General features: G+C 39.0%; 1 protein-coding gene across 1 annotated transcript in view; it reads left to right on the forward strand.

Annotated features, from left to right (window-relative positions):
* The first annotated feature begins 12 nt into the window (after positions 1-12).
* The window catches only part of NSMCE2 (NSE2 (MMS21) homolog, SMC5-SMC6 complex SUMO ligase), a 126,714-nt gene continuing 113,291 nt past the window's right edge, over positions 13-13,435 (forward strand). Inside the window, exons 1-2 of the mRNA XM_059479723.1 lie at positions 13-184; positions 3,675-3,822. Of these exons, the coding sequence (XP_059335706.1) occupies positions 53-184; positions 3,675-3,822 (280 nt within the window). The 5' untranslated portion in view covers positions 13-52. The remainder of the gene's footprint in view (positions 185-3,674; positions 3,823-13,435) is intronic.

Genomic DNA, 13,435 nt, shown 5'->3' on the forward strand with positions numbered 1-13,435 from the left:
ATGGGAGGGAGACGGCGGCGCTCCCTACGACGTAGCCGAGCCCTCTCATCACATGACGGCGCCGGCTGATGAGGCGGTTCCGCCCGCCCCGGTGCCCGGCGCTACCGCCAGCCTGCCTGTACCGCCGGGAGGGCGGCGTGGGGCCGCCCCCGGGGCAGTCACACTCTCGGCCTGCGAGAACGAGGTGAGCAGCGGCCGCTGGTGAGCGTGGCTGTCCCCGCCGGCCCCGTCCCCTCCCCGGGTGAGGGCAGCGCTCCCCGGCGGGGCGCGGGAGCGGCGGCGGGACGGGTGCGGGGCTGGGTCTCGGTGCGGGACTGCCCGGCCTGCCCTGCCGCGGGTGAGGCGGCCCTGGGGCGCGGAGCCTCCGGCTCGGCGGGCGCTGCTCCCCTGCCCGAAAAGGAAAGGGTCTCCCTGTGGCCGCTCGTCACCGAGTGAGCTTGGGGCTGGACACTGATCCTGCTGCTCAGAGAGCACTTGACACCTGTAGGGCTGCTGTTACAGAAACAAATAATACTGTTTTATTACCTCTGCTTCATAGTTTGAGATATTGAAGCATAGAGAGTTTAGGTATTTCCGCAAATATTTAAAATAGCAAACAGAATAGAAACTAGATTTTTTTGGTTCTTTATCCTGTCTGGACCATTTCATCACTTGCTGAAAGAAAAAAATAAAACAGTGTCCCCAGTAGTTTCCCATTCAGCACAGAGTTTGCTGGTTGTATTTCCTGCAGAGAGGGGCTGGGGGTTGCACATGGTAAAGGTGCTTTGAGGCACCCACTGAAGTTTCCTTCCATTTCCTGGCAGAAAAGTGTGGTGAAAAAAACACTGCAGTGAAACCAGTTCCAGGGAGGAATGTGCCCCTCCCTTGGAAGGCAGAATGGACAGCTCCAAGCTGAAGTTGAATTCACTGAGAAAGTTCAAGAGTGAAATCTTTGCCTTGGGATCTACTGGAGAGCTGAGGAACAGCTGACAGGCTCAAAAGAGCCAGCTGGGAAGTGATGGGGGAACAGGAGCTGTAAGCCCTGAAGTGGCAGAGCATAGGAGATAAAAGGAAAGCAACACATGTGCCAAACATGCTCCACTGCCAGGGTTTAGAAGTTGTTGAGACAATGCTGGATCTTGGGGTGGTGGCCATCTACTTTTCTCTCCCCATTTTCTTTTTCTTTCTTTCTTTCTCTGGTTTTCTTACATATTCTTCTCAAAATGTGTTGTAAGTCAGACTGAAAACTTCCAGTGTCTTCTTGTGTCTGGAGAAGTTAAAGTTTGCTGAGCTAAAGTTTGGGAAGTGCTTTATTTTGGTCTGGATGTTTTAAATTTTGCCAAGTACCTTATTCTACTTGAATGTTCCAAAGTTTGGAAATATAAGTTTATATTATTGTTTTTGAGTCTCCTGGTAATTTGGTTGTTTTTCCCATGCACTGCCCAGGGTATATCCCAGTGCCTTCCTCTGAACCCCTCAGGTAGGCTGGGGCATTACAGGATTGCAACCAGCTTCCAAGAAAAATAATCTTTTATTAAAAAACAAAAAAAGGAAAATTAATCCAAAAGAAATTACTTTCCAAAAGACAAATTGAGGTGAACCTACCACTGCAATGATTTGATTTAATATCATAACCAGTAACTTCTGCTCCTGTGTAGTTTGCTCATGAGAATGAAGGAGCCTTTTAAACTTTTCAAAGTTGTTTTTTTTTATTTTTCAGATTCCTGCTTTCACAGTGTGTGTCTGTGAAATTTCCAAAAGAACAGCAGGCTTTCTCAGCAAGATTTAGCAAGTTCAAGAGGGGAATTAGGCTCTATTTGTTAACTTTGATGCACAAAATGGGCTCAGAAAGATGAAGCTGCTAACATTTGACTATTCAGTAGTGTACGTTTGGATCACAGAGGTTCTATACAAACAGTCTTGCTAAGATGGCAAACAAGTACCTTAAAAAAAGTTAAATAATATACTAGCTGAAGGAATTTGTTATTAAATATTCAAGAGCATCCTTTTTCTTTACTCTCAGTGAGTTCTATAAGGAACTTTTGCCTTGTCTTCTGTTGTCAGTTTGACAGCTCTAAAGCTCTGTAATGATAGCAGTCACAGTCTTCTGTCAGGGAGAACATGAGCTGACATAACAAGAGCTGTAGTTGAAGTCTCCTGCATCTGTGGAAAGATGCACCTTTAGAAGGGGATAGAGAGGAAGACAAATTTGCATGTAATTAAGAAGTTCAGTTTGTGGTGAGGTTAAACTGTTGTTAAAATGTTGCTGGAAGCACCTCACCTAAAGATGGTGTAATAAAAGATCATATTGACTGGCCAAGCACATTTAATAAATGGAAAAAAAGGAAGATTATAGGAAATAAACATTAGGAGACAGCAGGTGTTCAGGTCTCCTAGTCTGTATGGTACTTGTGTGGAATGTGGCAATGTTCACGTTAGGGGGATCACAAGGTGGAGTTCTGGGGTTTCAGGGAAAGCAGTAGAGAGAGATACAGCCTTAGATACAAAGCATGGGAAAAGCACTGTACTTTCTATACATCTTTCCCACGTTGCTGTTGGATTATAGCCTGTTAAAGGTTGTTATTGATAGAACAATTCTTTCCCTTCTGGTATACCCCAAATTTGTTTGTGGATTCTGCTCTCTATCTCCCCCAATGGCATCTCAGTATACTCCTTGAACATACCAGTTATTCTTTACATGGACTAATGCAGTATTTCTGTCTAAGAGTTCTGTTTTGCTGTGTCTATTTTTCTTCTTCTTTGGTGTATCTAAAGCTGAAGCAGAATTTTTCTAATCTGCAACTTGAAGTATAAAATTGTTCCCACCAGGTTCATGTTTCTCACAGTAGCTATGTGACTGAGTGGGTTATGGCAAAGCATGAAGAAGGAAGAGCAGAAATTAGGGATTTCTGGGAAGAAACCAATGGATGTGAGCAGAGTGGACTGGAACAACATAAGCAAAAACACTTAAAGGTTCTACTAACAGAGCAGCTAATCCCCACAAGGGTGTAGGCTGTGGGTGTGTGTTGTAGAGCCAGAGGGTGGTAAAGAAGATAAACAATGGTACCTGGGTGACTTCATTTTGTGCTAATGGAAGATGGGTACCAAAAGCTTGTAGCATATTTGGCAGAAGTAGACAGCATTTTAAAGGTGGGCATTTATTTAAGAATGATGCTAAATGTTTTAAGTACATTCTTAGTAGAGTGACTCTTTGTTAGATTATTTTTTCCAAGGGCCAACTGCTGGTGAAACTAAATAGAGTGTGAGAAACCATATTTCTTCCTAGGCTAATTGATTATATGCCTAGATAACCCAGACAAGTTTTTGGGTGTGTGGGCTTTTTTGGATCTTATTTTGGATCTGAAATAGAGCAGTAGTTTTCAAGCAGCTGTAATTGTGGAGTTTGAACTTCACTGTGGTTTAGTGGTAGAAATGAGCAGAGGAAAATGCCAATTGCTTTTAGTGGTGCAGTTTTGCTTAATACTGAATTGGAGGTGAATTGAAAACCTGTGATGAATTGCACTTTCACTGAATTTACTGACATCTTGGGAGCTAAGTTTTCATCCCTGCTCCCTAATGCTTCAGTGATTCTGTTGACACTGCTTTATGTTTAGCTATCTATTAGAACTTATGTTTTCTCTCCCAAATTCTTTGTGTGCAAACTGCTTTTAATTTGTTATCTCTGTTGTTTCTAGAGTAACGCTTTCAAGATGTCAGGTGGTCCAAGAGTCTCGTTCAATGCAATTGATTCAGCTCTTTCTTCTTTGAAAAACTGCCAGTCCTACATCAACTCTGGGATGGATGTGGCTACTCAGGTTGCCCTTGATCTTGTGGAAAGTTTCAGTAAGTATATTCCCTCTTGTATTGCATTCTGAATCATTTGGGGCAGATGAGTCCCAGACCTGTGTATTTTGACTTAGTTACTATTAATATCGATCTTTATTATAGCTCTTCTGGCCTGGCCAGGGTGTTTTCATTACAATCATTTCACTTAAATTAAAAATTTCATTTAAATGATAAATTCAGTGAACACATAAATACCTGGCAAACATTGTCCTTGCTTTTGTGACAGCCAAGACTAATTGTGTTCCAGTGATTGTTACCCTTCAGCTTTGTAGAAACTTTAACATTGCTGAATGAGATGGAGAAGGCCCCTCAAGTGGCTGAATAAAATGAGTTTTCATTATCATACTGCTTCTTTGTGTCTGCTTTATTTGACATTCAGGGCAAAATATATTAAAATAATGCTAAAGATCTTGAATACAAAGCTTGAGACACCTGTTAGGGGATGCAGGTCTTTAAATGCTGTCTCTGCTGAAAATCAGGCCTTTTTTAGGGTGCTTCAATTTGGACCTTTCCGAAGTGGGGTACTTTAAATCTCCAATTACTGCCCACAGTCTTGTCATTGCTATTTCACAATGAAAGGAGCACTGCAAAGCTACTTTTCAAGGACAAACATTAGCTGACCCATTTCCCTATCTTGGATCTGTGTTAATATTTTCACTAGGGAAAAATAAAAACTTTAAAGCTCCAAACCCCTGATAGTTTCAATAAAGAGTGGAGAACAAGAATCTCCTGAAAGAAAAGCTCTGCTGTTCATTATAACTCTTGCACTCAGCTAAGCCAATGATTGTGTACAATCAAGATGTAATGTTTTTCTCTTGTCTGGTGGGATAGTTCTCTCTCCTTTCACCTTTTTATCCATACTGCTGTCAGAGACAATTGACATGCCATTTCTAGCTGGAAGAGGAAATGGAAAGCTTGTCTGAACCCTCACCTGGGGATCCCCTTTGATGTAAAGCTCACGTAACCAGTTCCATTTCCCCTCTGCTTTAGCAGTCACCATCTCTCCTACTTTGTCATAAGCAATGCATAGAAATACATTGAATGTACTGAATTCTTTCATCCCCAAGACCACAGAAATTAATTATTTATACAAAAATTAAAAGTTGTTTGTTAATTACACTTTTCAGTAGAAGCCCCTGTTTCATTTCTATTGGGAAGGGTGTAAGGCAACTTAAGCTCAACTCTGCAGGTCTGCAGCTGCAAGTCTGTGACTTGTACTCCTAGGAAATGTCCCTTCCTCATTTACCTGCTTCTGACACATTAATCTTTAATTAAAAGCTTGAAATTATTTTGTTCACTTAACTCAGTAACCAAAAGGACCATTTTTAGCATTCTGTCCTGAGAGAAGGAGATTACTCCTGATGAAATACCTGGTTACAGTTAAGCTACATCATGTGACTGGGAAATAGCTCCTACCTAGACCATAACACATTTTATTCCAGCAGAGGCAACTTTCCTGTTGAATCATGGTTATAGAATTATCAAGCATGATCTGATATCATAGTACATCCCATGGCACTACAGAAGTGTTCCAGATGTGTAGGTCATACTTCTTTGATCTAGTGTTCCCAAATTACATTTTCACCTACAACAGTTGTCTTCTTCACTCCTACACCTTTCCTTGCAGAAGTATTTACATGGAATGAACAGATAGTGAAGGTCCTCACTTCTGTAAGGTTTGGTTTTCATTACCCTGACTACTTTGTATTGTATTAGTGGGATGCCCCGTGCCAGGAAGGAATGATGAATCTGACTCCATGTTCTCAGAAAGCTAATTTATTATTTTATGATACTATATTATATTAAAGAATACTAAACTAAACTATACTAAAAAATACATAAAGGATACTTACAAGTAGGCTAAAAAGTTAATAATGAAAACTCGTGACTCTTTCCAGAGTCTCGGCACAGCTTGACCCTGACTGGCCAGAGTGAAAACAATTCACAGAAAACCAATGAAACAACCACCTGTTGGATAAACAATCTCCAAACACATTCCACATGTGAGCACAACACAGGAGAAGCAAATGACATATGAATTTGTTTTTCTTTTTCTCTGAGGCTTCTCAGCTTCCCAGGAGAAAATCCTGGGCAAAGGGGTTTTCCCAGAAAATATGAATGCCACAACTCTGCTTGAACACTTCAAGTTCTTGTGCTCCTTGCAGAATGCCATCAGGAAGGATTCTGGGTTTCTTTGGCATGACATGCTTGGTAAACTCTTGGTGTTTTAGAAGTAGCATCATCTGATCTGCTGGACTTGACTGATCAGCTCTCACCTCCAGCTCATATGCGGCAATTTCTGTTTCTAAAGCTGTTGCTTGTCTGTCCTGCTTTGCCGTCATGTTCTGAGACAAAATACTAATTTAATTTTGAGATAGAGTTAGATAATATATTTCTGTGTTTTTCTGTCTAGTTTGTAATTTGCTTTTATTTCCTTTGCAAAATTTGACTGTCCAGCTTCTGACAGGTTCCATTGCCAGGCTTTGTGGAAGCAAGGAATTCTGTTGCAACTGTTTGTTGTAGTTTACAAGCACTTTTTCTGTGTGTTTATTTTGTTCCTATAGTCTTTCATAATGGACAATGCTGTTGTTTGTGAATAGTAATGAAGAACATAGCAAGTACATAGCATAGTACATGAAAAAAATTACATTTGCTTCTTAAGGTAACTGAAAAGACAGAAAAGTTAGTTCAGTGAGTAAGTTTTCCTCTCTTAATTCCTATTCTCCACTGATAAAATCCTGAAAACATTTACTGTTAAATGTATTTATTAAATGTTTATTTTGTTCTACTCCTGTATTTATGATTTATGAAAAGAAATTACTTGTGTTCAATGTTTGGGTCAGGCATTGCTTATTTATGAACCTGTACAATCTCTAGAAAAATAAGGCTATTTCTTATTAATAAGGCTATTATTAATAATAGCTAAATGAGTGCAGAATAATTTTAATGTACCTGATAATGAAAACCTCTTATTTTATAAGGAGTTTTGTTGATGTCCATGAAGTTAAATTGTTGATTAAGATCTCCCTGTCAATTGAGAACCTGCTGACTTTTAGCATTGAGCATTGGTGTTATGAACATGTGCTAGCAAAGAGACACAATTTTAAAAGATCCTGTAAGGGTTTAAGGATCTAGAGGTAAAAATTAGTTTCACCAAACTGAATGTGAAAAGGAAACAGCCAATTTAAAAGCTCATTTATTTAATGAGTGAAAAAGAAAGATAAACCTTTTGTCCTTCTCAGTCTTTCTGCTGATTATCTTTTAGATACTGACACTGTCTAATGGTTGTATTTTTCTTTTCTTTACAGAACACTGCTGTTGTATAGAAGCAGTTTGAAAAGTTACTATATAAGTAAATTATGTAAGCAAAAAAACAGACTGTGTACACTTGGTTTCACTATGTCTTATGCTCAAAATACTCTTGGACATTCTGTGGCCCAGGCTAGTAAAATACTGTGAAGGAAAGGACACACTGATATTTGTGAGTGGTCCATCAGCCTTCCAAGAGTCTGAATATTTTAAAGCTAAAGCACATGCTTATATCCTTTGCTGGATTGGAGACCTAATAGATTTGACAATTTGAAGATGACACTGTTCAAAATCAGTTATAACGCAAGTAAAATCCTCTCAGTTCTACTGTAATTTGCATCTTTCTAAGTTTTGCCTCATTCTGGTTTTGAGTTTTAGTAGTGTGATTGCAGAAAGAGAATTCATTAAGTCATTTGTCCCAAGTACTTGTTTGGCAACATCTCTGAATTGTAGTGCTCTAAGTCCTGTGTTGGCACCTCTGCACACAAAGGAACAGCTGTTTGCACTGCTAATTTAAGTTCTCTTGGTTGAACTTGCTTTACTTACCTACTTGGAGTAGTTCTGTAGACTTAGAAATCACTGAATGGACATCCATGTCAAATACTTGAACCATAAGTTTTATTATCTGTTTTTGGAATTAGTGAAACCTGCAATTCCATGTTGACTGATGTGCTGATTATGGTAAGAATATGCTGGCCCAGGACAAATTTCTCATATCCATGACAGACATCCATTCTCAGGTTTGCTCAAAATTTTTGGGTGTAAATTTGGTCAGCTTGCTGAGGATGGCAGTTTCAGATGACTCTTCAGCAGAACTTTCTCAAGAATATAGGATTGTAAAGTATGGAGAGCTGTGGATATTTGAATGAAGAAATCTAACTCATGGTCATCTCCAGGCTTCCAGTCCAACAACTGCTCTCTTTAGATGGAGTATTACTTTTGTCTGGGCTGAAATCCTAACTGGGATGATTGTCCAGTACAAATGGGAAATAACTTGGAGGTCTGGAGAGTATCCTAACTACAGGCAAGATAAGAATTTCTTAGCATTAAACTTTTGAAAAGCATTTTCAAGAATGAACAGTTAGGGTTTTGTCTAATTAGCTGAATGGGTTTTCTGTAGAAAGCAAGATGCTTCCTTGATGTCTGGAACACCCTTTCAGCCACACATCACTTTCCCAGTGTGAAGTGTAGAGGCTATGAAATCTGGAATAGCTGTTTTTGGGAAGCAGTTATTGCAGGTGAATTCTAATCTTACTTAAGGATCAAAAGAAAGAGCTACTTTTTCTTCAAAAACTTGCTGAAATGTCATGGTCAGCTGCTGCCCATGGCTGTTTGCCATCTGTATTACAGAGCAGTGATCTTCCTGTAGCACTATCAGGATCTGCTTGAGAATTCCTCCTGTTTTCTTACCATCCTTTGAAGGGTTTTTCTGCTCACCACTGTGTACAGAACAGGCCCAGGGGTCCTAAAAATGTCAGTGATACAATTCTTTGGCATGTTCCCCAGATTGAGTTAGAGTTACAGCTCTGGCTTTTCTTTCTTGTCTGGTTATTACATAACCTGCTCCTTCTGCCAGCAGAGTTTACCTCAATTCTGTCTGCTTACTCCATTTGTCTGATTCCCTGTCCCAAGGCTGCCTCTGTACTTTTCTTCATGCAGTATGCACCACTACATCTTATATGTGCAATGTCCTCCTTTTCTGGCTGCTTTCTCATCTCCAGTTGATTGAGATCTAGTGTGTAAACAGTAGTTGATAATGTAGGATCTTCTAACACTGTGAGATTCTCCACATTACTTTGACTTCTATCACTGCTCACTTAGAATGGTTTTAGCAAGAACAGCTCTAAATGTTGCTGAGGGTTTTTGACATAGGACGAAGTGTGGAGCATACAGATCTGGCAATTAGCCTTGTTTTATGAAATTATTGCCAGCCTTTTGATAGACAGTTGGATGAGTTTGTATAGAATATCCACTATTCTTTGGAGTGACTTTCTGAACCCATTGCAGCAGCCTAAAACAGTCAGACTTGAACATTCTAAGTTTGTTCATCCCTGAGAGAGGGGCCCTTTCTATGCAAGTGTCTCTGTCATTGACCTAAAACTTCTATTGGTATGGTATAAACTCCAGTATGAACATGGACTCTGTAGCTGTGCTTGAATATCAAATTATTTGGTTGTTTTCTTTGTTCCTTTTTTCCCCCCTACCTTATTTTAACTTGGAAATTCAAAGGCAGGATTCCTGCAGTATCATACCATAACATGAATCTTGACATTGATAAGGTTCTTGTGCATGAAATGACTATGATGTAATTGTTCTGAGATCCAGAACACCTGTGCTTCTAAAATGTTTATGATCTCTTAGTTTCCATGGTGTTAGAGATCATTGTGCTTCATAAAAATAATCCAAACCTAAGGTACTTGTCCTGAGAACAGGCTGTAGCAAATAGGCTGAAAGTCCTCTGACTGAGGAAATAAGCAGGATAAACTTTGCCTTGCTGCCCTATCCTTGTCCAGGCAAGATAAGCCATGTCAAGATGTTTTCTTGCACATCCTGCCTTCTGTCACATACAAATGGTGATTTGGTCAAGTATCCAGCTCACAGTGGCCTCGTAATGGTCAAAGCTGTGGTCTGTGCTGCAGGGACAGTTCATGAGAAATCAGACCTTGGTTTTCATGCTTAGGTCCATATATCTGTGAAGGTGCTTGTGAGAAGAAAGAAGCAAAGTTTTATAGGAATACAGTTTTTTTCTTAGTGGAGAACCTAAATGTAGATTTTTTGTTTTCTTGTTGGAGAATATACGTGTAGAATGTCAAAGTCCAACCTGGAGATAAATGGCTTTTCACTGACACTTGCTATACAGAAATGTTTTCTAGTTACGAGGAGGTAGAAAATGAAGAGAGGCCAATGATGCCTGAAGTTCATCCTTCTGTGTTAGACTCTACTAGATGCTTCCTGTGAAGCTGCAAGAATTCCCTCATGATACCATGCTGTTCACAGAGGAAGTTTTATTCTAACCCCAGTTTTTTCTCTGCCAGAAGCTGTTTGTTCACTGACTGCTTTGTTGCTACATCAGTGTCTGTGGTGTTGATTGGTGACGTGCACAAACTCAGTGTAGGCACCAAAATTACATCTTTCTTGGGAAGTTCTTTTCCTGTTGCCCAAAGTAAGCTTGTATTTTGTGGTATGGGAAATAAAATGTTCCATATTCCTTCCAAAAATACTAATTTTGCTGTCCTTCAAATCCCTTTCTTAAGATTAATCATTTTAGGGAAGATGTGCTTTTAATCTTAACTTATGCTTCTGTTGTGCTGTGCTTCTTGTATTGTTTTACAGATATTTAACCTTTCAACTAGCAATGAGAATGATGTATTTTTTTGAAGTAGATAAGTATGTGGTGTTACACTTGGAGTATTTCTTCTTCAAGTAATTTTATTCTTTGAAACAAGAAAGACTGGTTGAGTTCTTGTGAAATGCTTTTCTGAAAACAAAAAAGTTACATTTTTTGCACTATGCTCTGCAGTCAGTATAAACATTTTGAGAAGATAGAGTTGGATTAATTTTTTTTTCTCCCTCTCTTTACTTGCAATGTTTATATCCAGCACTGATGAGCTCTTTGCTGGAAGGCACTGGTTGTCTCTGGAAGCTGCTCTTCAAAGCAGTCCAAAAAAGGGGAATTTGGAAATGTGCCTTGTTTCAAAATCTGGAAAAATATGACTTGTAATGAAAGATTTTTGTTCTTTTATATTTATCCAAACCCACTCTGACTGTAGTCTGTAATCTTACAAAGTGGGAAGAAACAAATATGTAGTGTTGTTACTGTTTCCTAGCTGTAATTTTGACTGCAAGAAGAGCACAGTGCAGTGAGGGGAAAGCAGCTAAATTAAGCTGTGATAAGCTATATTAAGCAGCTGTATTATTGTCTTAAGCAGCATGCTTTTTTTCTGATAGCTCTTTTTCAGTTTGGGTGCTCATTAAGCTGGGTGCATCCAAGTATTTTTGTTCCTCAACTTCAGAAGTTCCAAGGACAGAGAAACCCTTTAGGTGGCAGCAGAGTCTTTGCTTTTTGCTTCACCTGCTGTGGCACTCTGGAACTCACTCCTAGGATGGATCTGGAGGTGTTGCTGCATGCTCTTGCATTTAGTGACAAGAGAATATAAATGGAGGATTCAGATGAATAGAAAGAGAATTTGTATTATCAGATCAATACAGATCATTGCAATAAATTTATACATTTATTCTTGCATGAAGCTGCTATGTTGTGGTTGATCTAGAGAGTATGAACCAGACTGAAATCCAGGCTTGATTTAAAGCTTAACTGAATAACTGGACAGAATAACTGTCCTTAGTGTGTTCTCATGGAAATGTACTGACAGTGTGCACCTGAGCAAAAGGTCAGAGCTGGACAGACCTGGATTTTGTCAGAACTCCTACAAGTGCTCAGATAAAAACTGCACAGTTTTATTTCACAGCTTTTGGTAGGTGGTATTTACATAGTGTCTGGTGTCAAATACATGCATATGTATGTGTGAATATTTATTCCATTTTCTTATGTATCTTTCTAAGGCAGTGGGTAGTTTTCTCCCCAAAAGGTCATTGTGAGTCAGAGAGATTTGCAGCCACCTGGTGGGTTATCTCATGTACCCATAGTTACTATAAATTTCTCTGTCCTAGACCTCATAAAATCTCAGTAGTCTTTAGAATAGATCATAAGTGGGATTTAAATGCTGTGCAGACCTTTTTGGAGACCCTCTGTGCACTAGTGATGTTAACCTTGAGAGAATGAGTGAGCTTAGAGCTGTGAGTTATAGGCTTGAAATTGCTGGGTGAGGTTCTTTGGCCTCTGCTATGCATGAGATCAGAGCAGAATGATGCTGATGGTCTGCTGCAGCTCAGAAATACTATGAAGTACTGCAGAGGTCCTGTGTGGGCTCTTTAGCACAAAGATAAATCAACCTTTTTGAACAAAAGCCAAAGAGGAATATTTTATCTGAGTAATTTACTGTATGAAAATATTCTCTGTAGTATATAAATCTGTCATTTTCTTATCATCATATTTCTGCTACAGAAATGTGGCAAGAAGAAAATACTACTAACTCCTGCTTAAATGTAGAGGCATACAGTATATATAGAAAGTAGTGTGGGCTTTGAAGAACCCATTCTGAAGGCTTTAATTTTTATCAATTTAAGTAGATCAGAATTTAGCTTTCAGCGATCTAATTGTGTGCATAAAAATTAGGGAAGGAGGAGGAATGCACAAAAGTAGAAAAAACCCTGGGGTTGGCAGCATTCAGAAAGATTGGGAATATAAAGCAATTATATTTCTTTTCTTGATTCTTTCCACTAGGAAAAGATTTATCTGGGTAGAAAGTGAGCATTGTGCTGACATGTTCTTAGTGTTTGGTCACAACATGAAAGGAGCCCTTATGTAGATGTAATCATTCTGAAACTTCCTCCAGAGCTCTATGAATAGACACAGGACACTTATAAAAATTTTATTTTTCCTTTCTTTTCCTCTTTGTCTCTTCAAGAATTCAGGATTTTGTTGCTAATTTTTACCTTGGTTTTTTTTTTTTGATATTCACAAATTTTGTAAGTGAACATAGACTTAATTACTAGAGGTTTTTAATACTTTCAGTTAAAAAAGCCCCTCTGCCTCAAATCCAGGTTTTATGACATGTTTTATGAAATTTATACCAATGTTATATGGCCCTGATGCTCCAGTGAAGAATTAATATTGTAATATGTACTGATTAAATTCCAGGAATTTAAAGGGGAATGTTTGCTTTTTCAGTTAGAATTGTGTGTAAGACTTTTGTGTTCCTTACTGACACTGCAACCTATGAAAAATGCCATCCTTTGGAGGATAGGCAGGGGTTGGTGGTCTGAATTGGAGATTTAGAATACTTTTAATTATAATTTTCATAGATTATTTTGTTTCCCTTCTCATTTTGTTTACCATTTTCTCTGAAGAAGAACAAGGAACACATTATATGAATGAGATAAAATAACTGAGGTACTCTTGAGTCTAATTTTTCTGAGTCCTTAAGGCTGGGACTAACTGTGCTTTCAAACTGGCATCACACTGTGGCCTTGAGGAAGTCACTGGAGTTCACAAAACATGAATTTGCCTTCTGTAAAAAAAGGTGTCAGGAGTGTTTTGTGAGGATGTATGAATATCTCAAACTCCTGTGTAGATATTCACTTCTGGTTTTGCTTGTGTCATCTGTGCCTGGGGAAATTATATTACAAGAGTCTAAAAATAATGTGAATTGTCTGTAATGGTGGTAGGTGATTGGAAAAA

The sequence above is a fragment of the Ammospiza nelsoni genome, chromosome 1 (genome assembly GCF_027579445.1).
Source record: "Ammospiza nelsoni isolate bAmmNel1 chromosome 1, bAmmNel1.pri, whole genome shotgun sequence".
Classification (NCBI taxonomy): domain Eukaryota; kingdom Metazoa; phylum Chordata; class Aves; order Passeriformes; family Passerellidae; genus Ammospiza; species Ammospiza nelsoni.